The following is a 27,329-nucleotide window of genomic DNA, read 5'->3' as shown; positions in this document are numbered from 1 at the left end:
GGTGATAATAGATATGGCGGTAAATTTTAGCGGACTATATTGTGGAATCACGTTTTCCTGCAGTAGCAAGTGACCTACTTTTGGATTATCACGTTTTGATGTTTACAAAACGCAAAAAATCAGTTTTTATTAATTTTTTACCAAACACTCAAAATAGATTTTTTACGATTTCAAAACACAATAATCAAAAAATCAGGTTGAAAAAGCAATCCCAAACACCCCCTACATCTTATTCTCCTCAGACTCTACCTTAGCAGCTACTGATGGAATTTACTGAGCATAATGATGATGATGTTTGTTTTACATATTATCATTTGTTCGGTTTCGCCGCAACGCGCGACTTAAAAAAACTAACATAGTTTGGTTAATCTGTTCAAATATTATAATATTGTTTCTTACAGAAAATATAGTTATTTTATTTAAATAAAAAATTCTCAACAGTTTAGACTTTACACTTTGAGGTTCAATGCCCCGCGGATTAATGAACATGAAGCAAACAAATTAAAATCGATGCAACTTTTACATTTTATCTCACGTTTTCAACAGGGCAAGGCAACGAAAACACGGGGGTTTGTGGGCCATTCACGCCTAAGCGGTTCTTCGTTACAAGCGTCCTGACGTCGATTTCATTGAGGACCGAAGGTACAACTTTCACTGGTACGATACAAAATCCCGCCTTCTTACAAGCATCCGTCAAAGCTTCGACTTGTAACGGTCCATCAGGGCAAAACGCAACCACTGCCCCGCCACTGCCAGTGAACTTTGACGCCGCACCCACTCGTCTTGCGACCTCCACCATCTCTATGTTAAGTGCACCAAGGGCCGCATCACCAAACATCCGCCTGTAACATTTCAAGTTTAATTAATCACTAATCAATCAATCTAGTCATGTAAAGTTTCAAATTTCCAAATACATATTGGGCCGGCTCAGGCTTTTATGGAGCCTTTAGCCCATAATATAATTGGGCCCTTTTTGTCTTGTTTACGATCCTATGACTTCAATATTATTTGTGTGTATGCATAACTATAAACCACAAACTAAGTTAACTTCATATAAGTTACAGTAAATTACTTTTTGAGTACTTGTGTTTTAGTGGTTTTAACCATTTGAGTCCAAAATCAAAATGTTTAACGCCCTGAGTCTCTAGACACTTTTTATAACCATTTGAGTTCTTTTGCGTCCAAATTTTAACCTTTTTAGTCTAATTCAAAATTGGACTCAAACCGTTATAAAATGAACAAAATTGGACTCAAAATGTTATAAAATAAATGGCTAGGGACTCAGGACGTTAAACTTTTTGATTTTGGACTCAAATGGTTAAAACTACTAAAACACAGGGACTTAAAAAGTAATTTACTCTGTAAGTAACTTTATTTTTTTAGAATTTTAAGGTATTAGAAAGTAGGTTTTACTGCCCTTTAAGATGCACTTAATACAACTTATGTGTTTACCTTCGTAGATCGAAGTTTCGATTCATCAAGGCTGCAAGTTTAGCATAATCTTTTTCAAGTAATGCCGATCTTCCTTCGAGGGCCAAACTAGCCACTTCCTCCATCGACGATATTATGAACTCGTCTCCATCTAACCATCTTTGTCGAACCGCACTATGTACCTTCCCAGAATCACTTGGATTTTCGGCATAGATGAGATGCAAAGGTGGAAGAAGACTTGTATCTAGCTGTATGTAATTGCCATAGCCATTTTTGTTCATGCTCGCCTTGTTAAAATCCTGCAAGTCGAAAAAAGTTAAAATGAATTTGAGTTAAACATTAGATACTATCTAATTTGAATAAAGTAATATGGCTCACCATGTATACAAGACCACCATAAACTTGTGCTACTCTATCTTGCAGACCTGCAACAATTCCAAGTTCTTTTTCGGCATTTAGAATAAGTTGTGGTCTGATCTTCACGGCTATTTTGTCTCGGACATTGTAGAAGTCAAGAAGACAGCTGAATGCAGCACACGCGATGGCGCTCGAACCAGATAACCCAGTCTGAGATACAAAAAACAGGGTTTTGAGTTTCGAATTCGATTCAACAAGTGTAATTTATGACTAGAGATGACAAACGAACCCAAAGCTGATGGGCAAACCAAAAACATGTGGTACGGGTAATGCGATGGGTAACAGGTGATACCCGACCCGATTACCCAAAACATACATATTGTTTACATGAACCATACCTGTAAAATTGTCTTAGTCTTTATATTTGTATTTAGTTTTGTCCTTGGTAAGGATGAGTATTTGGTACCGGTACTGAATTTCCCTACCCACTTTTTGGTACCTTCAAATACCGTTACCGTACCATACCAAACATTTCCGGTACCGGTACCCATATTTTATGAATTTCAGTACTGATACCGGTACCGAGCTCATCCCTAGTGCTTGGTTAATAAAATATTTTGCTAGTTAACTAATTTTTAGTTTTTTTATTTTTCATTTCTTATGTAATTTTAAGAAGCTAACATGTATACCCAATATATGATAGATAATTATTTGACACATGCGCAACAGCTATTGGAAAACATTTACCTGACGAGGGATGTTGGTGTCATAGGAAAGAGAGAAGTTATTATCATGTAGATGAATCCCCTGTTCTTTACAATAACTTGTAAAAACTTTACAAATTGCCATCAACAACCTTACACCACCATAATAACCTTCATTTTCCAACCTGTTCACCTGCACCATAATCACAAACAGTTATAACCAACTTTCAAAACACAACAATCCGAACATAAGCAAAGAAAATCGGTACGTACAAGGTGCGATAACGAGCCGAATTTAACGAGATCGTGAGTGGGATGAGGGAGGATCAGGAGATCTTTAGACGGCTCCAGACGAACACACGCCCAGAAGTTTTCGATGCTTAGAGAGATGGTACGGCCGTAGTATACGTCGCTGGGGTTACCCAGAAGACCGATTCGAGCATACGCCTTGTGCTCAATTACAACTGGAGATGATCCATTTGGTTCCATGTTTTGTTAAGAGAAAATGTATGTGAGTGTTAATGTTTGTGTGTATTTAGAAGAAGATGATTGATTATATAGAGGTTAGAATGAGGGTGTGAGGTGGCCATGACAAGTAAAGAAAGAATAAACAATCTGATCCGGCAAGTTGTCATCAACAAATGGATAACGATCCAAGTCATCGGCTTGAAGTATTGATTACGATGGTCATTCTTACTTTTCTTTTCATAAATGAAAATATAACTTTTGTTGTATTTTTATCTATTACGACGGTGATTCTTTCTTTTCTTTTCATAAATAAAAATATGACTTTTTGTTGTATTTTTATCTATATTTATATTCATACTCAACTCACTAAATCACATTAATAGCAAAGTTAAGGTAGGGTAAGATGTAAACAGTCTAACTTCACCCTATAGGACTAGAGTAGGGATAGCAATGGGTCGGGTTTGGGACGGGTTTAGGTAATCCCAAACCCAAACCCGGTTAGATAAGCTTGTCCCAAACCCGTCCCAAAACTCGTCGGGTTTCTAGCGAGTAAATACCCATTGGGTATCGGGTATACCCGCGGGTTTCGGGTAAACCCGTTAATTTAAAAAAGATTACTCGTTGGGTATACTCATCTCAAAACCCATTAGGTATTTATCGGGTAACTGCTAACCGGTTACATTTTGTATTGTCAGTATGAAAATATATATCAAATAACTACAATGTATACATAATAGAATACCTATACGTGTAAAAAAATGGATGTATCATATATATATACATATTTAATAATATAAAAGAAATTATAGCGGGTAAACGGGTACACTTTATCGGGTAATTTGGGAATAGTTTTTATTTTTTTCGCGGGTTTGGGACGGGTTTGGGATTTAGTGATATACCCGTTTACCCGACCCAACCTGATTAACCGACCCCAAACCCGTCCCAAATGTGTCGGGTTTCGAGTTTAGCCAGCGGGTTCGGGTTTGGTTGTCATCCCTAGACTAGAGAGGCTGCTTCCAGTGAGAACCCCAACTTCATACTAGTTTTACATCAAGCCTTCGACATAAGGCGCATAAATCTTGGCAAAAAGTCCAATTAATGCATGTACCCCCTTGTCTTTCAGTAGTTGCATTACATATCAGAATTATTTTTCTTATCTTGTTTAATCATTTTGTAATATCAATCGTATCTTATTTTTCAAATTATTGTTTTGTAATTTTTAAATTTTTATTATTAACTTTTAATATTTTCTTTACTCAATTTATGTAATACACGATGTTTTAAGATAGTTTTAATACAAATAGAGTTGTATTTAATGTAATCTATTTAGGACATGAGGTTGCTAAGAGTACTTTAAATTTGACATGGGAAATGATAAAATTAAAACTCATTTTAAGTTGAGAAGCCATGAAAACCATATCTAACAACCAAAAGCAATTTTTGTTTATGTATATATTAGTATATTTATTACACATGTTTAACAAAATGTTGTTGTTTAATGTTAGACAGGTTAATTTATGTTAAATGGTATAAATTAAATAAAGCTTAAAAGTAAAAAGTGTTATATATTAAATCGAGGTTAGCATATTAAACCAGGAGGGAGAAGTCTCTGTAACAAAACCCCGATTTTATAGCTCTGAAATTGTTTTTAACGGCACACGTTCTTAATATCTATATCATTACTCATGAAACTTGAGCTCTCATCACTTGGGAGAGGGACACCGATACAACACCTATTCTAAGTTAGCAACCATATTTTTTATCCTTTCAAGAAACGATTGTATAAGTTCTAAAACATGTTACAAATTAACATTCCCTTTCAAGAAACGATTGTATAAGTTCTAAAACATGTTACAAATTAACATTAAAATCAACTGCATGTCTTTAATTATACATGACGTTGAACTTCGACCTACATTACAATTTGGAGTACAGCCAATACTCTTTTGTCCCTGTATAATAAATGAATGTTGCAGAAAAAACACGCTTTTGGTTGAAAAAAAATCTAAACCTTGTGTTCATGACAGAGTGTTGACTCATCACATGCCGACTGAAATGTGTATGGGCAAGGCCCAATGTCGTATGGACTACTCTTTAAGTCCATTTTCTTGTTGGGCCACATAGTCAAAAGAGTTTATACTTTATAAAAAGTGGGAGTAAAATTGAGATTGCATTACTTTAGGTTTAGGGGCCTGTTGGGCTGTTGGACACTTTTAGAGGTTAAATAATTAAAACTTGTACGGTCCGCTCCGAGGATGGGCCAATCCTTAACAAAAGTTAAATAAAAAAACGTAACAAAATTTAAATAAAAGCGTAGATGTTATGGTCGCAATAATATGTATAATAGAATTGGGGCGAAACTAAAATTTGAATATTTTTTGGGTTATTCAAAAAGCTCGCAGCTCGGCTCATAGATCGCTCAAAAAAGCTCGAGAAAAACTAGCTAAAAAAAACTAAATTTGAGATGACGTGAACTAAGCTGACTCATTTTGTAACCGAGCTGAGTTCGAGCCAAGCTTGGCTCGGCCCATGGCTCGACTCGTTGGCTCGGTCTTAGGATCATTTAACTCCGAGGTAAAGCTCAAGCCGAGTCTAGCCGCCTCAATTAATTTCGAGTTTGAGCTCGACCCCACCCTGGCTCAACTCGTTTATAGCCCCAAATACTTTATGTGGACTTTGGCAAACTCTTGGTAGCGTTCGTTTCACGGAATGGAATGGAGTCTCGATGGAATCGGAATGTTGATATGATTTCTTATTTCGTTGGTTTCAACAAAAAAAAAATGAATTGGAATTGAAGAACAACATAAGGAAGAGAATCTAGATTCCAATTCTATTCAGATCTCATTCCCTTCTGTGAAACAAACTCACCTAAATTCCAAATCAAATTTCAATTCTAGCACCAATTTCAATTCCAATTCCATTACAATACATGAAACGGATGCTAAAACCCATCAAATTTATGTCCGTGCAAAAATGATAATTTCAAACATTAAATATTTGAAAGTTAAATTACGGAGTTTACTTAAGTATCTATAAATATGGTGAGTGAATTTCTGCTTTGCCATATGAGGTTTGCTCACTTTAACTAGGTGCGTTTAAAAACTCAATTGTTAAAATATGTTTGCAATTTTTAGCCCTTCACGCCTATATGTCTAATTTTGTCAGTTTTCTATGTTAAATGTGGGGGCATTTTCATCTATTTGCTTAAAAATGTAATAATTTAAATAAAATTTAAAAAATACTCAAATCACACGAACTCAGCAAGGGATATTTTTTTCTTTGCTGTTGTAGGCTTAAAATGGATCTTCAGTTTTTGCTCAGTAGGTTAAGTTTGCTTTAACCACATAAAGAGGGAACGATGTGTTTGAAATTTGGTTCGACTTAGTGTAAAGTTATGAAGAATAGGAGACTTGATAAATGAGAAACAGGAGAGTTAATAATCATCCTTATCTAAACTATTTGAATATCAAACTAGACTAAATTACAGTAGTTGATAACTATTATATAATAATAAATAATAGCCGTGGAGATATATAATTCCATTTAAAAGTGGATTTTATTTCATGTATATTTTAAATCGTGTTTAATTATTATATATATCTTTAAATAACTAGATGAAAATGCCCTCATATTTAACATAGAAAAGTGACCGAGTTACGTCTTTGAACGTAAAAAATATAAAAAAAAATGCAAATCAAAGGGCATGATATGTTAAAAATTTGAACATTTTGACTCATCTAGTTAAACTTGTGCAAAACTTAGGAACTAAAACCGATTTAGTCTAGTTCTTGTGAACAATAGGAGCGTAGCGACAAGCGAAGTCCTAGTACAAGAATGACTCGCTAAGTTGCACCAATGAAGGTAAATTGCTTTGGTTGGCGAGTGGTTTTGAATGGAATCCCTATTGGTGACGAAATAACGAAAAGAGATATTTCAAACATGACCAACATATGCACGTTTAACTCTTGAATTTCCATTTGGATGTTTGATTCTTAGCTTGTTTGTTCAATATGTTCATCTATCGGTTAATATTGGTTTCTTTGATTTTGGGTAAAATCATCATCGGTGAGAAACTCTGAATATTCATCGATTGGTGAATTAAATACTCCTAGGGTCTGCTTGATATGAGTCAATGGAACGAACAACAGAATGAAATGAAAAGAACAAAGTAATGGAATGGAAACGAAATGAAATATATCATTTCATTCCATTGTGATGTTTGGTTACTCATACGTGAACAGAATGAATCATTATTTTGTACAGTTTGATAGACAAAAAAAAACGAATTAACGAAACACAATTGTATTAAAAATGAAAAGAATATAACTGACTCAATAATAATAATAATAATGAAAAAAAAACTAATAATAAAAATATGAGTAAATTGCAATTTGTCTCCCTAAAGTTTGGTTCAGATTGTTGTCCGACTTCCAGTCTTTCATTTTTTGCCTACTGACTTCCTGACATGGTTATTCATTGCCACCTGCCCCGTATTGTCAGTCAATGATCAGTTTGAATGTCCATCTAAAAATTACACCATACGAAACAAATTGTAATTTACTCTAAAAATATTTATATTGATAATTAATATTATTGACCTCTCCATGCCACACTGTCTCCACATTGAGGTCCGCCTAGTTAAAACAAACGGTTTTATAAACTCTATATTGTTATTATTATTATTTTTGTTTAAATTACATTAAACTTTTCCTTAAAAACACATTCTCAAAAAATAAAAGAATCCTTAACGAAATCATATACTTACGAGATAGTCCATAAATACATGATTAACAAACAACCTTTCCATGTTCCATTCCATCACAATATAACAACATTCTATTCCACCATCCAATTTCTATCACAACACACACACTCTCTCTCTAAAACAAAACCCAGATAGCGATAGAGATATATATCAATCGAGAGACGTAAACTGCATATATAGATACATACACATATCTAACCTTTTGTGTTTAGGATACAAACAACCACTGAAACGAGTAAACGGCTTTAAATTGAACGGTTGAATTAAACCCCTGAAATTCTGTTCCACTTTCATTCTTATTTAACCGCCCCCCTTCAGTTTTTTTCCACTTCAAAACCCACGCATTTGATCAGGGTGGGTTTTTGCTGACAGAGTGGAGGCCTCAAATCAGCAATTTGTAATCTCACAATTGTTTGTTTTATTCGTTGATTTGAGCCTCCGTCATGCTGCCTGATGGTTATTCATCTTCCAAAAAGAAGGATGCTTACTGGGACGATGTTTGTGGTCAGGTAACTATTTATTTTTTGTTCTTCATGTTGATGTTTGATAGAATTATAGAAGAAATCTTGTGATTTTGGGATTAAATATACAACTAGAATATTGATTTTTGGTGGGTTTGTTGTTATTTGATGTTTTTATTGAAGTTATGTGTACCTAGATAGATGTGATATAATCATATAAATACGGGTTTGGTTAAACGTACAATCTGACACTAAAAGTAGAGAGATGAAATGACTGATTTAGCTGGCGTGGTAACACATTCAGTGTAAATAAGAAGCGGGGTACGTTTAGCACAACTGTATACATAATCAAAACGTATATACCAAAAAATTTCTATACGAGAACCACATATATTACACTACTGGGCGAAAAGTTGCGCCCCCCCCCCCCAATAGCTGCGCCCCTGTGCACATCCATACACTCCATTTGTGTTATTTGATTCATCATGGTTACAATACCTTCTTTATGTCTCAATTTTAGGCTTTTCATGATTTCATCATCAATTTATACTTGTGTTTTGTTGCTTATTGGTTTTATACTTTGTAGGAGGTGAGCAAAATGGCTCGAATCCGTTGCATGATGCAAACCTTTGATATACGAACGTTCATTGTGTTATTTCTAGTCATTCCTATTGGTTTCACGGGCGTTTACTTTCACGGACAAAAAATCACATACTTTTTAAGGCCATTGTGGCAATCACCACCCAAACCTTTCATTACCATCCCTCATTACTATCATGAAAATGTTTCAATGGATTCACTTTGCAAACTCCATGGATGGAATTTACGCGATTACCCACGAAAAGTGTATGATGCGGTTCTATTCAACAATGAAATCGACATGCTTACGATTAGATGGAAAGAACTTCACCCTTATGTAACACAGTTTGTGCTTCTAGAAACCAACTCTACATTCACAAGCATACCCAAGCCTCATTATTTTGCAATCAATAGGGAACGATTCGACTTCGCTGAACCCCGTTTGACTTACGGCACGATTGGTGGACGATTCAAGAAAGGCGAAAACCCTTTCGTCGAAGAGGCTTATCAACGAGTTGCACTTGATCAGCTTCTTAAAATAGCAGGTATCGAAGATGGTGATTTGTTGATCATGTCGGATGTTGACGAAATTCCTAGCGCTCACACGATCGATCTTTTGAGATGGTGCGATGGCCCACCGCCGATTCTTCATCTAAATTTGAATAATTATTTGTACTCTTTTGAGTTCAATGTTGATCACAGCAGCTGGAGGGCCTCAGTACATCAGTACCAAAAGGGTAAAACACGATACGCTCATTACCGCCAAACAGATTATCTATTAGCAGAGTCAGGGTGGCATTGCAGCTTCTGTTTCCGAAAAATTACAGATTTTGTATTCAAGATGAAAGCTTACAGCCACACGGATCGAGTCAGGCTCTCACACTTTCTTGACCCGAAAAGAATTCAGAATGTAATATGCAACGGTGATGACTTGTACGATATGCTTCCCGAAGAGTACACGTTTAAGGATATCATAGCGAAAATGGGTCCAATTCCTCATTCTTATTCTGCAGTCCATCTTCCTTCATATCTATTAAACAATGCAGATGAATACAGGTATCTTTTGCCTGGTAATTGCATCCGTGAAGCGGGTTGAATTCGGGTTGAATTTTGGTTTAATGTAACTTTTCATGATATAAACATAGTTTTAAGTACTTATTTACCAAAGGATTATAGGCTGTGTTTTTTTTTTAATTAAGGAGTGGTTAAGTTGTACATTTTTTTCCTCCTATAATATACATATGGAGAGTTTTGAGTTATTGTTGAGCTGTTTCAAATGTTTTTTTTATGCTGCTGCTCTGACTTGTACTGTACAAGCTTGGTGAGTGGCTGAGTGGACAATATCTATGGATGAACATTTAGTGGTAAGCATGTTTCTGGTCAACTGGTGTATGGTGTTGATTGAAAGGTAAGTGCACAAACAAAGAAAGGTGGGTGCCTTTGGGATTTTCCCATTGAATTTTAATATTTTTGTGTGTGTGATGATGGGTGGTAGACTTAGGAAAGACTTGTGTACAACTATACAACTGTGTTTTTGATTTTCCACCACTCAATAAACTTTTTGTCTGGTTTGTGGGATGTTACAGTTATATCAAAATTTTGTTGATATAAATTTGAAAGTCTAATTAAAAAATGGTTTATCTGAAGTTTAGATTTAGGGTTTATCAAGTCCAGTCGATTTTCAAAGGGAATAGACAAGTAGAAGTAAAAAATTTAGATAGAACAACTCCGAATCTTATTAATTAGAATATAACTCAAAACTAATTACCCTTTTCGTACACTGTGTTCTCGAGTCTCATTTAACAAGGGGAGGGGGAAGGGAAATAAATTAAGAGAGAAAAGAAAGGAAAAGATGTGATTTTTTTTTCGTGTTCCCGAATTTAATGAAAAGTAAAGCTGTAAAGGAAAAGAGAAGAAATCAAACATTTTATGTGTTCCCGAGTTAGGAGGAAAAGAAAAGAAAGAAACAATTTTACCATTATAACCTTTAAACACAAAACATTTTAATTAGATATGCGGGTAATTTAGTAATTAATAAAATTTTCTCTCCTAATCTTTCCGATTCGGGAGGATAAATATACGTACAAATTATCTTCCCTTTTCCCTCCCATTCTATCCTTAAAAAATCTTGGGAACATAGTTTTTTTTTTTTTTTTTTTTCATATTTTCATCTCTTTTATTTTCCCTCCCCCTGTTAAATGAGAGTCGGGAACAGAATCACAATATATGAGATAACTTGGTTACAATTAGAGTAGAACTCAACTCCTAATTAGATAATAAACCCCCATGTTTATCTAACTAATCTATTATAAATTAAATCTAACTCATTTAGTTTATCTCTTATTAACTTAACCAAATAACTCACTGATCCATAAATCGAATTAGTCCGGTCCAACCCGTCTCATACGCTCAAGTACGGAATTACGTCCAACAGTTCATTGGTTTAATGAGTTCTTGATTAGATTCTCTTTGGCTCAACTAGGTCTTTTTCTATTTTTTTTTTAAATTATAAAGAGATTTTAAAATATAAGAGGTGCTAAGATTTGCGTTTTGAAAGAAGTTATAGTCCTTAATTTTTGGATAAATTGATGACATTCAAAGGTAAAACAGAATTACTTTTTCGGATCTCATTACGTGACATCCCAAGGTATAAACTTTTTCCTACGAGGTATCACGTCCAAATCTTACTTCCACATGTCTAGCAATAACTGTGATTTATTTGATCTTGTTAGTGAATCAGGTGTTGACGTGGTTCCATGAGTTTGTTGGTAACATGGGGTATTCTCTCTCCTGCTACCTTGATTATCTCAAATGCATTATATACAAGTGCAATATTCGGTTCTTTTGTTGGTTCAAAAATAGAGTGCATCTTTAGGAGAGTGGGAGTGGTCACTGGTGATAGAATTTCATCACTCACAAGCACCCAATCAAGTCCTGCCATGTCATCAACCATTTTTCCATCACTCACAATCTTTTTAGTGGCAATGGTCATCACTCACCACCATACCCAACAATTTCCCTCCAACCAACAATTCCTCACACAAAATCAATTCATCACGCGTTATTTTTGTCACGCATTATACTTTTCAACATCTTCCACGCGTGATAGAAGTATGGTGGCGGTGGACATTTTGTTTCTTTCACGCGTTGAATTGGCTATCACGCGTTGAAAATCTCTTCGCCCCCAGTGGCCTTATATGGACAAACACCATTCCTTTTAATTTGAGAATCACTTTAAAAAAATATATAAACATTTAAGACCCTTAGGGGGCGTTTGGTTCGCGGAATGTGTAGGAACTGGAATTGGAATCCCTATGAGAATTGGAATTTGAATTGAAATTTGATAGATTCCTTTGAAATCCATAGATGTGTTTGGTTGATAAATGTATTAATGGAATTAGAATTTAAAAATACCTAAAAAGACAAAATTACCCCTAGTTATAAACAATTGGCAAAAGTTTTAAAAACAACTATCTTAGATAAAAATTCAAAAAAATTCTAAAAAAATCCAAAAAGTTATAAAAAATTATAAAAATTCTAAAAAATTCTAAAAATCATAAAAAATAAAAAAAATCAAACAAATTCTAAAAAATCTAAAAAATTCAAAAGTATAAAAAAATTAAAAAATCAAAAAAATCTATAAATAATAAAAAAGTTCAAAAAATTCAAAAAAATCAAAAAAATTCAAAAAAATCAAAAAAACTCTAAAAAATAATAAAAAATCCAAAAAATAATAAAAAATCCAAAAAATTCTAAAAAATCGAAAAAATTCAAAAAATTATTTTTTTTTGAATTTTTATGATTTTTTAGAATTTTTTGGATTTTTATTATTTTTTTGATTTTTTAGATTATTTATTTTTAAAATATTTTTTGGTTTTTAGATTTTTTTTGGGTTTTTTAGATTTTTTATTAATTTTTTGATTTTTTAGAATTTTTTGGATTTTTTATTATTTAGAATTTTTTAGATTTTTTATTATTTTTTTGATTTTTCATTTTTTTTTTCTGATTTTCTAGAATTTTTTTGAGTTTTTTTAGATTTTTTATTATTTTTTTTATTTTTTAGATTATTTTGGATTTTTATTATTTTTTTTATTTTTAGAATTTTTTGATTTTTCAGAATTTTTTGATTTTTCAGAATTTTTTGGATTTTTTAGATTTTTTTATTATTTTTTTGATTTTTTAAAATTTTTAGAATTTTTTGGATTTTTTATATTTTTTTTGATTTTTTAGAATATTTTGGATTTTTTTTATTATTTTTTTGATTTTTTAGAATTTTTTGGATTTTTTATTATTTTTTTGATTTTATAGAATTTTTTTATTTTTTAGAATTTTTTGGATTTTTTATTATTTTTTTGATTTTTTTTGGATTTTTTTGGATTTTTTAGTATTTTTTTATTATTTTTTGGTTTTTAGACAAAAATGAAAGAGGCAAGGGTTATTTCCGTAACTTTGGAAACATTCCCGTGGGTTTTTAAACTTTCCTTTAAATTTAGAAGGAATCTGAATTCCATTAAATAAGGGATTTTGTTGGAATTGAAATCCAATTCTCTTCAACTAATTTGTCCAACCAAACACATAAAGGAATGAAATTCAAATTCCAATTCTCTTAAAATCCTATGGATTCCTGTCAGCCAAACAGTCCCATAGAAAATGATTTTAGACCAGGCATATGTAGTTAGGACCTGAACTAGTTATTGGTCTTAGGATGACCCAAAAGAAGTGTTGTTGGTCCACACCAGGTGTGGATTATACGTGCAAGTAGCAGGGGCTGGGTGGTCCACCTATGTGTTTGTTGTGATAATGTTGGTTCATGGGGTCTAAAAATCTTATTACATGACAAACTTGCACAAATATAAACAACAAAAGAAACATGACATTCCATTCACAAATATTCATTCTTGATAAATCGAACATATGGTTTGCTTTAATTGTTTATTTACACTTTTTTTTCTCATCCATTGAACTTAATACGTCTCATCTATATTTATCCGCTATTTATAAAGTAATTTGTGTTTTGTTAGGATTGAACCCTATCAGAGGAACAGATAATTAAAGCCAAAACTGGATCAGAGCAGTGGATCCAGAATAAGCAGATGTTATGAATACAAGACTTTCCCCTTGATAGTGATTCTAACAACTGATGTCTTCTATCAACTGTTCTACTACAACAACTGTTATCCACAACAACTGATGTAAATTCAAAGACTATTAAAGGCTAAGTACTGTAGGTCAATCTACTGCCTTGACTCAAGTGTTGCTAAAGACCAAAGCACTGCTAGGGCTGAAGCAGTGGTATGAAGAAACAGTAGTTTAACTTGTCTTTGTATTTTGTATTGTAATCAGTTGTTTGACAACAGTGCTTGTATTAGATCAGTGGTTGTAGTTTGTTAGGTTGTTAAGTGTTGCTTTCATGGTGACGTCAGCTTAGATGCTTCAGTGGCTTGATGTACACTATAAATAGAACAGTTTGCTCTGTTCTATTCAAGGAGTTTTCTCCTTCAATTCTATCATCTTGTACGATCAACCATGGAGCTCGAGCCGAGGGGGAGTTTTAGTATGTAAGCATGTAATCTTTTGATTATAATCTTTCGGAGTTAAATGCCATTTTAGTCCCTGTAGTTTGGGTCATTTTGCCAGTTTAGTCTAAAGGTTTCATTTTTAACCTGTGGGTCTAAAAAGGTTTCACAGTTGCCATTTTAGTCCACTTGGTTAACTTCATCCATTTTTTCTGTTAACGAGAAGGCCAATTTGGTCATTTTGTATGTAATTCTGTTAACTAAAAGGGCAATTCAGCCATATAAAATGACCGAGTTGGCCTTCTCGTTAACAGAAAAAATGGATGAAGTTAACCCAGTGGACTAAAATGGTAACTGTGAAACTTTTTTGGACCCACAGGTTAAAAATGAAACCTTTGGACTAAACTGGCAAAATGGTCCAAACCACAGGGACTAAAATAGCATTTAACTCTAATCTTTCGATTCTAATGAGATTCACATGTTTATGAAAACTATTGTTCCTTTGATTGTGTTTACAAAGTTTGTTTCATTTCCGTTGCATTAGATCTCTGTTTTACATCCATTCATTGTTTAATTATTACAAACAAACACAATCAATTCAAACTCAGATCCTAACAATTGGTATCAGAGCAAGGACAGTCAAATTCGATCTAACAATCAATTTGACATAACAGTTCAGCTCAAAATCTATTGATACTAAGGTTGGTCGTATTTGTTGAAAAAAAGTAAAGGATAATCACGTTTAAAGTTGGTTATACGGAAAACTTTTGTAAAACAACCAAGATGTTATCTATTTCATATGATTCACATAACACTGATAATCTGATATAAACTACCGATGATTGCTAAAGTTGGTAAAATTTAGTAATCTCGGATTGGATATAATTTTTCATAGATCTATGAGTGTTTGTGATGAAAACTATGATTGGCTCCATGATTAACTGTTGCTAAGGGTTTATCTCATGTCATCAAAGACCTATGTTCAGAAAATTGGCAATTATGCCCTTGGTAACATACGATGAGATGAACAAAACCTTAGGAACAAAATCTTATATATGAACAACAGTTTTGAAAAACCTTCAAAAAGTTAAAAACAAAATTGTCTAAAATTAAAATAAAAATCAATAGTCTCAAAAATATGCATCAGATGTAACCATGGATCAACTCAAAACTCTGATAGTAAAATATCAGTGTTGTAAAGAGTTTGAAATTAGCCCATATCTTTTGTGAGAAAAAGGGTGAAATCCTACTAAGGTTATATGGTTGATGATTAGAAAATCAGATCATGAGTAATGTGAAATTTGGCATAAGCATTAGCAAAAATGTCCAAATCTCTTAAAACATTGCTGAAAATGATTTTGGATTAAGTATTCTTTCCCTGAAAACCTTCCAGTAAAAGTTTCAATACTTTTCAATGGAAAGGGTAAATAGGGAAAGAAGAAATATTACAAAAACTCATAAGTGTGTTTATTTCAAAACTTTTGAAATCAAAAGAAAAGAGTATAGATCTAAAACACTTAGTGTCACACCCCGAAATATCATAGCATTGGCGTGACTGGACTGGTATCTTCATTGCACAGCGGAAGCAAATAAAGCTAAGACTTCTAGAAAATGAACGCCCACTAAGTACTCGACTCCACATGGTCCTCCTATTCCAACCGTGCCTTAACTTTGAAATGCAACCTGAGAAAGAAACATGCGAAAAATCAACATAAAGTTGAGCGAGTTCATAGTTTGTTTGTAAAAGATTTGAAATAAATCTTTTTGAAGTAACCTGTTTTTGAAGTATTGTTGAGAAAACGAATTTAAAATCATTTTCTTGTACCGATCATGTATTCTTGTATAAATCACGTATTTTTGTAGGTATCATGTTTTCATGTGTAAATCACGTATTCTTGTATGTATCATGTTTTCATGTATAATTCATGTATTCTTGTATGTATCATATTGTTAATGGGTTGCAAGGCCATTAACATGTGACACGACATAGGAAGCCACCAAACCTTAGGCATTTTCTAGTTGGCATATTCTGAGACACAAAAGCACTGCTTGGTACTCGTTCTCACCAAGAGTGAGGCTACCGACACCCGTTAAATCTAACCTTTTGTTCTGCGGTCTAGGTATATTGTTGATTAATGGTGCTTATGTACCCTATTCGTGACACGATTTCTCGTATCATTTCTCATAACGCATCCTACTTGGTTCTCGTTCTCACCAAGTGCGCTTCTTGTATTCTTATATAACCTCACACTTGGTACTCGTTCTCACCAAGTGTGCTTCTTCTATTTTGTATTCTCAATTCTTGTATCTCTTTGTACTTGTATTTTCTCGTAGTTTAGAAAACTAGAATTCATGTGTATGCATATTTCGAAAAATACGCTTGTTTGAAAAACCGGTATAAAACATAAGCTTTTCGTAAACCATTTGTGTCAGTTAAAACTTGCTTGTAAAATGGTTTAGAAATATGAAATTCATGTATGCTTTGAAAAAGTGCATGTCTTTCCACCCCGAAAACATTTAGAAAAATGTAAAACTGTAAAAAGATGGGGTTATGAACTCACCTGAATATTCCTGTGCAAAGCTAGCTATATACGACTTTGCGATGTCGTTTCCAAGACGAGACTCACTAGCGTGCATTCTACAATACTCCTAACACGGAATATCTAATAAGTTTCTAAATAACGCGGTAACTAATCTACGTGTTACCGAGCTCTACCGAATCGTTAATCGAACGATTCGTTGGTGCGTTGTTAACTTAATAGAAGCGAAGATGTTATACTTGTTACCTCAATTTGAGAAGTCGTATGTTGATATATAGGAATATTCGTATGAAAGTAATATATAATGAACTTGTATTATTTATCGCGCCTTGTATGAAAATTATCAAAATATGTGTATATGCCGTTTAGGCGTTTGTAATAAATATAAAAATTATATTTATTTTATAAGAGAATTCGTGTGTTTGAAATAAATATACAACTATATTTATTTTGCAAAAAAACAACGAATTCATGTTGTACGATGTTTGAAATAAATAGATAAGTTATATCTACTTTACAAAAGAATCGTTGTTTTTGTTTGACGTTCGAAATAAATATATAAACTATATTTATTTTATAAAAATAATCGTCGTGTCGTTGATCGTTTGAAAGAAATATATGAACTATATTTATGTTATAAAACGGTTGGTGTTGTTTGATATCCGAAATAAATATATAGACTATATTTATTTATAAAATGATACGAGTTTACGTTTGAAATAAATATAATAATAACTATATTTATTTTGTAAAAGTAGTTTGCGTCAATCGTTGTCTTTCGTAAGTTATAAAGTGTCGGCGGAAATAACACTATATGTAATTTGTCAAGTGTCGGCGACAAACGGGCAGAGTTTCCTCTGTTTTTGGACGATCCCGACAACTAGGTGTCGATATATTTTCCAAGATTCTACAATATAACACTATATGTAATTTGTCAAGTATATCGAAACGTAAACTATACTTTAATCGTTCGGTTCGAGCTCGTTTTCATGAAATAAATAAAAGCAATGTAAATATAAATCGCAACGCTAAATTCTTTACCAAAACTTCGTGTCGGAGGGCTGAGTTGACCGGTCTTGACCGAGTTGACTCGGTTCGACCGAGTCGACCCGAAATGCTTCATAATCTGACCCGACTGGCTGGCTTGAACCAAACTGCTAACCTGAACCGCTGACCCGACCACTGAGTTGACTCGATTTGACCGAGTCAAACCGAACCGAGCCGTTTGACTGAGCTGCTGACCCGTTGACCGAACCAAAACCTGAACCGAACCCATCCGTTGACTGTCTGACTGGTTTGACCACACCCGAACTGAGTTGACCCGGACCTGAGCCGAGTTAACTCGGTTTAACCGAGTTGACTTGACTGCCCCGGCTGACTCGCCTGCTTCCTGTGTAACCCGATCCGAGTTGAACCCGAGACCCGAACAACCGATCATTGTCATCATAAAAAAAACGAATAAAATAAGAGAATAGGGGTTGGTTTTACCGGAAATCTGTCGAACAAAACCGAAGACCACCGGGCTGAGACACGGACCGGGACTCCCGAATAGAAACCCACTGGATAATGGCAAGGTCCGCCAGACATTGAAGCCGACCACCGGGTAATTGAACCGACCGTTAGGTCGCTGCCAACACCGTGTCGCCGCCACCGCCGCCGATCAGCGGCGGTTCTGGTTTCGCCGTCCACCTTCACCGATTTTCTCTCTCTCCTCTTCGATCTCTCTCTCCTGTCTTCTCTCTCCGTTTCTCTGATCTCGCCGCCACACGCCACCACCATCTGGTGGTGGCATCCGCTAAATCGGAAAACATAGGGGGGTGTTCGGTGTGTGTGTGGGTCTTGAAAGAAGGAGAACAAAGGGTGAAGGAGAGGTGTGTGAGGGGAGTGAGGTGCCGGAAACCGGCACCGGCCGGCCGGATTCTGCTCCGGTTTCCGGAGTTCAGTCGAGAGAGGGAGGGTATCGGGTGGGTGCTTGATTGTTGACTGCTTGTTGCACAAATGAGAATGGTTGAAGGTTTGGTCAGCTTATATAGAGTTTTTTTTAATTAGTGGGCTTTGGCTTGGGCCCAAGGCCCACAAGCCTAATTCCCGAGTTTAGTGGCCCGTCTCTCCTACGAGCCCGTTTTCAAAACCCGATCATAATAAAAATACCATGAGCTATATTTTTTTTATTTAAAAATATATAAACAATATTGGTATTCGATATTGGACGCTCTCGTTAGTCGGTTGCGGTAAAAATCGCAAAGAATTACCTCGTTGCCGTTTCTAATTCGTTTTCTTCTCCGGTTTCGACTGTAGTTACTAAAATTTCATTAGGGAGCTAAATATAGCGTAAAATGTAAGTTCTGAAGGTGACAGGTGTCTCCGTCGCGTCCGTTTTGTTGCCGATGCGTTTCCTACCATTGCGTTTTTAGTTCACGTTCGCACTTGTGTCGCACGGAAGCCCAACAAATTCATAAAATTTGTTTCATAGACATAAAATATTCGTGTAACATTCATACTTGTCGGCGTTGTCAGTATTTTGTACGGTATCAGTTCGTTGTCGCGCAATATTCCGCAGATTTTTCCGTAAACCACTGTTCGCGCACCATAAAGTCGTATAGACGTTCCTAGGCACTCCAAGGACCTAATTAAGTTAATTTGCGCTGTAATCCCTATTTATTATTGCGTTAATCACCTGTTAATCACGTAATTAAGAGCGTAAATTTACCGGTTATCACACTTAGGAGATTGCTGGTAGGTCCTACAAAAGGAAAACCAAAATAAACATACATTTTTGGTCAAACATATGTCATCAAGCAACCATGCATAATCACTGCATCAGGGAAGTTCAGGTAACAAAGGTATCTCCAGTCGTATATCAATAAAGAGGTTTAGGCTAAAGTTCCAGAAATTCTTCACAAGGTAATAAGGTTCACAAAGAACTTTCAAAATCATTATGAATAGGATACCTCATAAGTCACAATCATTTAACAAGGAAATGGTATCAAACAGTGGTTATGAAACTTATTTCAAACCACTGACCATCCTCCTAAAGTTGAGAATGAAGTGATTCTGACCTAATTAAAAGTTACATTGACTTTGAAAATGCACCAGATCTAATTGATGTTGCTCTCAGGAAATCTTTACTTATTTTTCTTGTAAAGGTTTTTTTTAATAAAACAGGATATATTATTCTTCATTGTTTTAAAAAGAATGATATATTTGCATTTTTACTTGTTTTAGATGGTAAAAATCCAAATTCATGTCAGGATATAAAACCCTTTTTGTTTTTGCCTAGGGTAATATTTTCCTTGATAATGAGTCAAAAGGAGTTGGTATCAAGGGTCTGGATCATTTCATTTATAAACTGAGTCTAACTTAGTGATAAAAATGATTGTTAACAGGCTTCAAATATTTGGCTGCATATGTTTAGTCTAAATTTTCAAAAGATTAAAACACAAAATGTGTGGTCAGAGTAAAATGTGATAATCATCTGGGATACTCAACCACTATCAAAATCTATGGAATTGTTTAAAATATGAAGTGGATGTGTGGTAAAACTTTGAATGCAAAAATCTGTGAATTCTCTGCATTAAAAATCACTGTAAACCCTGCTGTTATGATTAATTCTGACAAATTTGCATTTAAAATGTGTCTGTCAAGTACTTAGTTCTGCAGGTAACTCACAATCACCATCAACAGATGTTAGACATGATACCAAAATCATCTCTTTCATCAGAGCAGCAGATGCATAAAACAGCTGTTAAAGCTCATCCTCTGATGCACAAACAGTGTTTGACCAAAATAGCCTTCTAAATCTTTACCACTACTTCACCCCAAAACACTGTTGATAAATATCATGGGTAAAATTATCAATGGCCCAAAGTCATCCTTAAACTCCTTTCACCTTCATTTCAAACAGATGTTGAATCATTAAAGTCACCAACAGATGTTAGCTCAGATGACTCACATTTGCAGCTTCACCTTTTAAAACATCACTCCTTTACAACTCATCCAGTTCACCAAACACTTGACAACATCAAATGAAAAGGGATTCTTTCAAAAAGACAATCCTAAAACACTTATTCTCTTGCTGGCATTATACCTGTCCATCAACAAGTCATGTGCTATGATGCATCAAAAGACAGAAAGTTGGGTATTTGTCATGAAAGAGGGGTTTCAGCAGTTCAGTGACAACAAGCTTGAAAAACTTGTGCCACAGCCAAAGGAGGAAAATCTATTTGGTAAAAAGTGGGTCCTTAAAGAACATTGCATATGTTGGAACTTGGTTGTCAAGGCTCATGTTATTCCGACTAAGCACTAACAGCAGATGTTGTCATAACCACTAATTGAAGAATACTATGATGCTGTGACAAGCTGAAAAGTCCAGTTGTTTTGGTCACTTTCAAAATATGTTATTGAACTTGATATAATTGCTCAAAAGACTTCTTTTATGCAGGACAGTGAAGTAGTTGAAATATATCATCAAAAAGATTCAATATCCCATTGATTCATCATTAATCATTACCAGACATCACTTTGTGAGGGATTGCTATAAAAAAGTTTGATTCTTCTGTCTCATGGTTCAACTAAAGGTCAATTGGAAGATGTGTGATGTGCGTGAAGTGTGCTATATTTTAGATGTATATTTAAGCCCCTTTTTACACTTTTAGCCAAGTTTTAAATTTATAAAACACGATATTTACTAACACTAAACACACATATGGGCAAGTGCGCCCATCGTGGACGTAGTATAGTGTTGGTAAGATACCGAGGTCGTCCAAGGACACAAGAGCTTTTAATACCGATTTATCCTCAACGTCTAATCAAATCAAAAAGTGAGAAAAATGTTTTAAACTAAGAAAAACAAAAACTAACTAAATGCTGAAAAATAAAATAAAATAAAAACAGATAGACAAGATGAATCACTTGGATCCGACACGTGTATTAGTATAACCTTTGATTATTTTCGCACTTTTGCACTTGTTTAAGAGATTATCTTAGTTATTGTAGTAGGCCCCTCTTTTGAAGGCGACGTTACCCTCAACCCAGTAGTTTGAGTCAGCAAGGATACAATCCTAAAGGGTCGGATTATTGAAAGATAATGAATTAAGTTATTAATGCAAATTGTGGTAGGCCCCGCTTTCGGCGGTGACGTTACCCTCGGCTAAGTAGTCTGAGTCAGCAGGGATACAGTCCTAAATAGCCGGGTTATAGTATTAATAGTAGTTAACTTATGAGGGGGTCAAAGAGTTTGGATCCCCGCCATCCAATACCTATGGGTATTGAAGGAGATCCTACTAAATTTGACCCAGGTCCCAAGCAGGACCTCTAAACGCTGAACAAGGGCAAGACCCTTACCAAACCGTTCCCTTAACCCCCGACCAGGTAGCCAACATACCTCCATATAGACCGTGGAGATATGAATGGTGAAAATCTTTTATTTTATATAGACAGTAAAATAACGCCAAGACACCACGGATAAACGATAAGGAAAGATCACCTTCAACATAAGTAACTAGTTATTAAAGTCATTAATACAAAACCAAATAAAAAGTGCAAAAGATTAAAAATAAAAAGTATTATACTAAACACTTGTCTTCACCAAGTGATGTAAGAGACTTAGGCAAACATGGCCTTGATTGTCAAGAACTCTTACGATCAATCTTGGATCCCGAGACGACTCACACACTCTACGATGGACAATGGATGATGGTGGTGGATGATGGTGTTATGGTGGTGGTGGGTGGTGGATGAAGTGTGAGAGAGGTGGTGTGCCAAGGGATGAGATGGAATGAAGCCAAGCACCCCTATTTAAAGGCTGAACAGAAGGCTGGGCACGGCCCCGTGTCCGCTGGACACGCCCCCGTGCCCGTCTGACATTCTCTCTCTTCATTAATTGTAATTCGCAATTACAATTAATGCGCCTGCTGTACTTTCACCACGCCCCCGTGTCCGCTGGACACGGCCCCGTGGTGGGCAATGGAAGCTTCTACTGGTTTGTCTTTTCTGCTGCTTCCTGGGCACGCCCCCGTGTTCGCTGGACACGGGGCGTGTTCAGTCTTTGTTTTCTCTTCTTTGCCTTGGGAGGTGCCGTTGAGGGTCCGGGCAGTCTACTTTTGTTCCTTTTCTTGTATTTATGCTAGAATTAGTTGTCTTTTTGCTTCTTTTGTGATTTTGAGCTCATTTCATCCTGAAAATACAAAAGGAAGACAAAAACACTCTTTTTCCAACATTAGTACTTAAAAAGGGTTAGTTTTATGCCTTAATTGATGTGATTTATATGTTGCATTTTACACACATCAATGTGCTAACTTAAAACATTAGTCATATCTTCCCTTGAAAAGTTTATTCCTAAGTTTGGCATGCTAAACATGGAATAACAGGCAAAATCTTGTTTTTCTATGAATAAAAGCATTAAAATATTTTCAGAAAATCAAAAATCCATCCTTAAAAATAGCTAAAAATGAATTTTTCATTAAATCCTTAAAAGTCTGCCATAGCCACTGTTGTTGGCTCAATCATCTGTTTGTTAAGAACTATCCACTGCTGAAAGTCAACCTCTGTTTCCTCTTTTCATGGATAAACACTGTTTTCAAACATCAGTGTTTCTATCCACTGATAGTTAGTGTCACCCACTGTTTTCATTTTCCTTTAAAAAAACCACTCGTACTGCTCTATCAGTGGTTTCCTAAACAACTGTCATCCATTTCCATCAGAGGTTGTCACGTGGACAGCGTTTTGACCATCAGATCTTTGTAACCGCTACCACGTCAGCTTTCACTTTTCTTGTCTATAAAACCCTGATCAAAAACCCCAAACAGGGTTCTTACTGTCGAATCGAATTCAAAGGAATTTTCTAAAAACAGTTTTCCCCAAATATCTTCACAACCCTCATCGTCCTCATTTCATCTTCTTCATCCCTGATTTAATCATGGTGAAACAATCCAGTAAAACCAAACAAAAGGACTCTACTACGATTGAGATTCCATTCAAATTTTCACACAATTATTTGGGCATCTTTGACAAACCTAGTGAAACAATAACCTTTGATTCCATCATCGACACACTTTCATCCACAAAGTACAAAACTTTGCTTACCTACGATGCAACCGTCTACCTTGCTACTCAAAGGGAATTTTGAAAAAATGCAACTCTTGAAACGGTGGATAAAAAGGTTGTAGCTATAAATTCCTCAATAAAAGGAGTCAAATTCTCGATCACACCTCAAACTATTTCTGAAGTTTTTGAACTCAACGATATTCAAGGTAAAAATTCTTTTCAAAAAACAGAGTATCAAAATGATTTTCAAGAAAGAGGTTATGAGGAGCAAATGAAGAAAGATACTCTGCAGAAAGGCAGCTTTCCTCCTGCCATGAGATTTTTCTTTCACACTCTTCTTATGTGTGTATCTAATAAGACCATGGGATTCAATGAAATTCCATTAAAAATTCAGTACTTGGGGTATGCTATTTTGCAAGGAGAAAATTTTAATTACTCCCAAGAAATTTTTAATGACTTGGTCAAAAATGTTGATAAAAAGGCTTTCTTATTATTTCCTAGATTTTTGAGTTACTATTTTAAGAAAAAGTTTTCAAATAATAATGCCCATGTGCTCACACAGGGTGCTCCTATTCAAATAAACAATTTAACTGCAGAAACATTCACAAGGATGTTAAAACCTTCCAAAACACAAGCAGAGGTACCTGAGCAGACTTTAGCAGCTACCACTGCTCCTCAGGTATCTGCTGTTGAGCCCACTGCTCCAGGTGATCATAGTAGCACAACCACTGCTATGAAACCCACACCTGCCATTACCAAAAAGCCCAAAAAAGAAATCATCCAAAAAACCCCCCAAACCTGCAAAAAGGGTAACTCTGGAAGATGAGATCCCAGAGCAAATACCTGTGACAACACCAATGTCACTAATAACCACTGCTGCTACTTCCTCACAGCAGATGGAAGAGAGATCTCCACCTTTGCCTAAAACTCCTCCTGTATCCTCCCAAAATGATCAGGTTGTAAACACAGGGACACCAAATTATGATGCTCCAGAATCACTTGATTCTATCATCCACAGCCCACCTCCCGGGGCAAATTCGCTTTCTACACCCAACCTCACCTCCACAATTCCCCCACAAACAAAAATATTGTTGGATGCTCTTGATTTGAACCAGGCACAAACCAGTCCTTCTCACTCACCTGTCAATGAGAACATACCTCAACAAGTGACTGGGTCTGATGTATCAATCATTGCTAACCCACCAACAACATCTGAGGAGGTTACACTGCTGGAATTACCTGTAATTTCTGTCAGTAGTTCAAGTGGAGCAGCAACTACAAGTGTTGGATCAATAGATCTACATTTGGCCAGTTGTTTCATCAATTCGTTATGATTTATTTTGAACGTTTCATAAGATAAATTACTTATTTGGGCATAGCATGCCTTATTAAAATTCCATTTATATACAAGTTCACATATCTCACGGGGGATCACTCAACACTCGGCCGAAGGTGTATATTTTTAGTGAATCACTCGAGAGCAGCATGGAACTTACGCCTTCCATAGGCTTGCCAAGCAATCAATCCTCCTCCTTTTTAACTTTTTACCTTTGTAAATATCAAGAGGACTTTTGGGTGAAGGGTTAGGCTTGGGTTAAAGGTGGGTGGTTGGGTTAGTGGTTAGTAAAAAGGGCGAAAATCGTAAAAAGCGTCGGTTTTCGTGACATACCTTGTTTTTAGTGACTTTTTATTTTGAAGTATTTCTCCAAACAAGCTTTTATATAGCTTTTGTTTGTTTTTGACTTCATCATTGTTGTTTTTTTTTTTCATCACATAAAAAGGTGAGTTTACGAAAAACCGAGCTTGTTACTAAAATAAAAGGTGAAAAATAAAAAAGGGTTTTTGGTGGGTAAAAAGGGTTTTGGGGTAATGAAATGAAAGGTTTAGGCTCAAAGGGGCTATCTAGGGGGATTTTGGGTAGGTGGTAAAAAAAAATGAAAAATAATGGTTTAGAAAGAAAAATATGGTTAGTCCTAATGCCTCCATCACTTACTTACTTGGGTTTAAGTTGGTAAGGACCGGGAATGTATCGTCGTGGCAAGTTCTAGAGTTGTAAGAACCAAGCGGCTATTCACACAAGAAACGAAAAATGAGCATTTAGTCTAAATATGTATATTTTTATGCTCAATAAAGGCTCAAAACTCACTTTTGTGGGAATGGGTTTTTAATGTGATCAAGTATATATAATCGAATTTTTAACTAGACTTGTTATGCCGTTTCATAATTTTCTTATATTGGTTCTTTGTTATCACGACGCTATCGGTTGTAAACTTGTAAAAATATAACCTTTTTAGAACTTGTTATTCCCAACTTAAACTAAGACAAGTAAATGATAAAAAAAATTGAAAGAGTTTTTGAAAAAATTTGGGGTGTTTAGCGGTTCTAATAGAGTTTTGTGTAAGGCTTGTATTTAGGATTTGCAAAATTCAAGGTTTTAGCATCCCCCCCCACACTTACATTACACTGTCCTCAATGTGTCCAAAAATAAGGTTTTTTGGTCGATTAGGATGTGTAAAAGTAAGTTAAAAAGCAAAGATTTATGTTACTGGCATCCTGGACACGGCCCCGTGGTGACCGGGCACGGCCCCGTGGTCAAGTGCTAGTAACAAAAATTAGAGAATTGAAACAGAAGCCTGGACACGGGGGCGTGTCCGCTGAACACGGCCCGTGTCCAGTTACCTGAACTGGGTGTTTTCCTGCAGGTGGCTCAGCACGGGGGCGTGTTGGTTGAGCACGGCCCGTGTTGAGCCTTCTGTGATGGAGATTTGTGTCGGGTTGCTCTGTTCTTCGTGCATGGTTCCATTTTTCTCGTTCCCTTTTTCATCCATTACCACCATGAGTGTGTTTTATTCTGCAAAATAAGACTAAAAGATTAAACTAAACTAAGGATAGTTCCGCGGAATGCCTCCATGGTGCGCCACGTTTATAAGGGTCCTTGGCTAGACCCGATTCGAGGTTATATATTTTCTGAGTGGGATGCTTGGCGTCCCATGTTACACCGTCGGAGAGCAGCATCCAAGCTCGAATCAATAACCTTCATGTAATTGACCGGGTCGTCATCTTCTATTTTCTTCCCAACTCCGAATTTCACTTCATCATCCCCATACCTCAAGGTGAGTGTCCCGTCATTCATATCCACCACTGCTTGGGCTGTGGCAAGGAAGGGTCTCCCTAGTATAAGGGGGACCTCGGTGTCTTCCTCCATATCGAGTATGACAAAGTCAGCTGGATAAACGAATCTGCTTACCTTTACCAAGACATTCTCGATGACACCTTGTGGGAATTTGACGGATCGATCAACGAGTTGTATGCTCATTTTTGTAGGGCTCGTGGTTCCCAAGCCGAGCCTTTTGAACATTGACGAGGGCATGAGGTTAATGCTGGCTCCTAGGTCGGCTAAGGCATTGCGAACGGGCGATTCCCCTATTGAGCATGGAATCGTGAAGCTTCCGGGATCGATTTTC

The 27,329-nt window shown here is 35.6% G+C and overlaps 3 protein-coding genes across 5 annotated transcripts; 1 reads left to right on the top strand and 2 right to left on the bottom strand.

The window, feature by feature from the left end:
• Positions 1-388: 388 nt before the first annotated feature.
• On the bottom strand, positions 389-3,034 carry LOC110921215 (glucuronokinase 1). Its single transcript, XM_022165505.2, has 5 exons — positions 2,766-3,034; positions 2,536-2,685; positions 1,810-1,998; positions 1,453-1,730; positions 389-842 (listed from the first exon to the last, which is right to left on the bottom strand). The coding sequence occupies exons 1-5, from the start codon at positions 2,979-2,981 to the stop codon at positions 527-529; spliced, it is 1,149 nt and encodes a 382-aa protein (XP_022021197.1). The 5' UTR covers positions 2,982-3,034; the 3' UTR covers positions 389-526.
• A 4,733-nt stretch (positions 3,035-7,767) lies between these two features.
• On the top strand, positions 7,768-10,214 carry LOC110921688. Its single transcript, XM_022166041.2, has 2 exons — positions 7,768-8,234; positions 8,773-10,214. The coding sequence occupies exons 1-2, from the start codon at positions 8,169-8,171 to the stop codon at positions 9,859-9,861; spliced, it is 1,155 nt and encodes a 384-aa protein (XP_022021733.1). The 5' UTR covers positions 7,768-8,168; the 3' UTR covers positions 9,862-10,214.
• Positions 10,215-15,604: 5,390 nt separating this feature from the next.
• On the bottom strand, positions 15,605-18,816 carry LOC110922264. 3 transcript variants are annotated; one of them, XM_022166568.2, is made up of 3 exons: positions 18,310-18,816; positions 17,863-18,211; positions 15,605-16,919 (listed from the first exon to the last, which is right to left on the bottom strand). In XM_022166568.2, exons 1-3 carry the CDS (start codon positions 18,598-18,600, stop codon positions 16,867-16,869), a joined length of 693 nt encoding a protein of 230 aa, XP_022022260.1. In that variant the 5' UTR covers positions 18,601-18,816; the 3' UTR covers positions 15,605-16,866. The 3 variants fall into 3 exon arrangements, with proteins under 3 accessions (XP_022022260.1, XP_022022259.1, XP_022022261.1); XM_022166567.2 differs by having other exon boundaries at positions 15,605-15,964; XM_022166569.2 differs by having other exon boundaries at positions 16,788-16,930.
• Between the last annotated feature and the right edge of the window lie 8,513 nt (positions 18,817-27,329).

The sequence above is a fragment of the Helianthus annuus genome, chromosome 17 (assembly GCF_002127325.2).
Source record: "Helianthus annuus cultivar XRQ/B chromosome 17, HanXRQr2.0-SUNRISE, whole genome shotgun sequence".
Taxonomy (NCBI): domain Eukaryota; kingdom Viridiplantae; phylum Streptophyta; class Magnoliopsida; order Asterales; family Asteraceae; genus Helianthus; species Helianthus annuus.
The sequence above is the reverse complement of the archived record's forward strand: the minus strand, read 5'-3'. Positions and strand labels throughout refer to the sequence as shown.

Excerpts from the sequence above, each read along its gene's own strand:
- LOC110921215 (XM_022165505.2), bottom strand. The coding sequence starts at position 2,981 with ATGGAACCAAATGGATCATCTCCAGTTGTAATTGAGCACAAGGCGTAT. Across the intron at positions 1,999-2,535 it reads ACACCAACATCCCTCGTCAG|ACTGGGTTATCTGGTTCGAG; the intron begins GTAAATGTTTTC and ends TTTGTATCTCAG. Across the intron at positions 1,731-1,809 it reads ATGGTGGTCTTGTATACATG|GATTTTAACAAGGCGAGCAT; the intron begins GTGAGCCATATT and ends TTCGACTTGCAG.
- LOC110921688 (XM_022166041.2), top strand. The coding sequence starts at position 8,169 with ATGCTGCCTGATGGTTATTCATCTTCCAAAAAGAAGGATGCTTACTGG. Across the intron at positions 8,235-8,772 it reads GGGACGATGTTTGTGGTCAG|GAGGTGAGCAAAATGGCTCG; the intron begins GTAACTATTTAT and ends TATACTTTGTAG.
- LOC110922264 (XM_022166567.2), bottom strand. The coding sequence starts at position 18,600 with ATGGTGGTGGCGTGTGGCGGCGAGATCAGAGAAACGGAGAGAGAAGAC. Across the intron at positions 18,212-18,309 it reads TTTTGTTCGACAGATTTCCG|GAAGCAGGCGAGTCAGCCGG; the intron begins GTAAAACCAACC and ends CGGGTTACACAG. Across the intron at positions 15,965-17,862 it reads CCCTCCGACACGAAGTTTTG|GTTGCATTTCAAAGTTAAGG; the intron begins GTAAAGAATTTA and ends TTTCTTTCTCAG.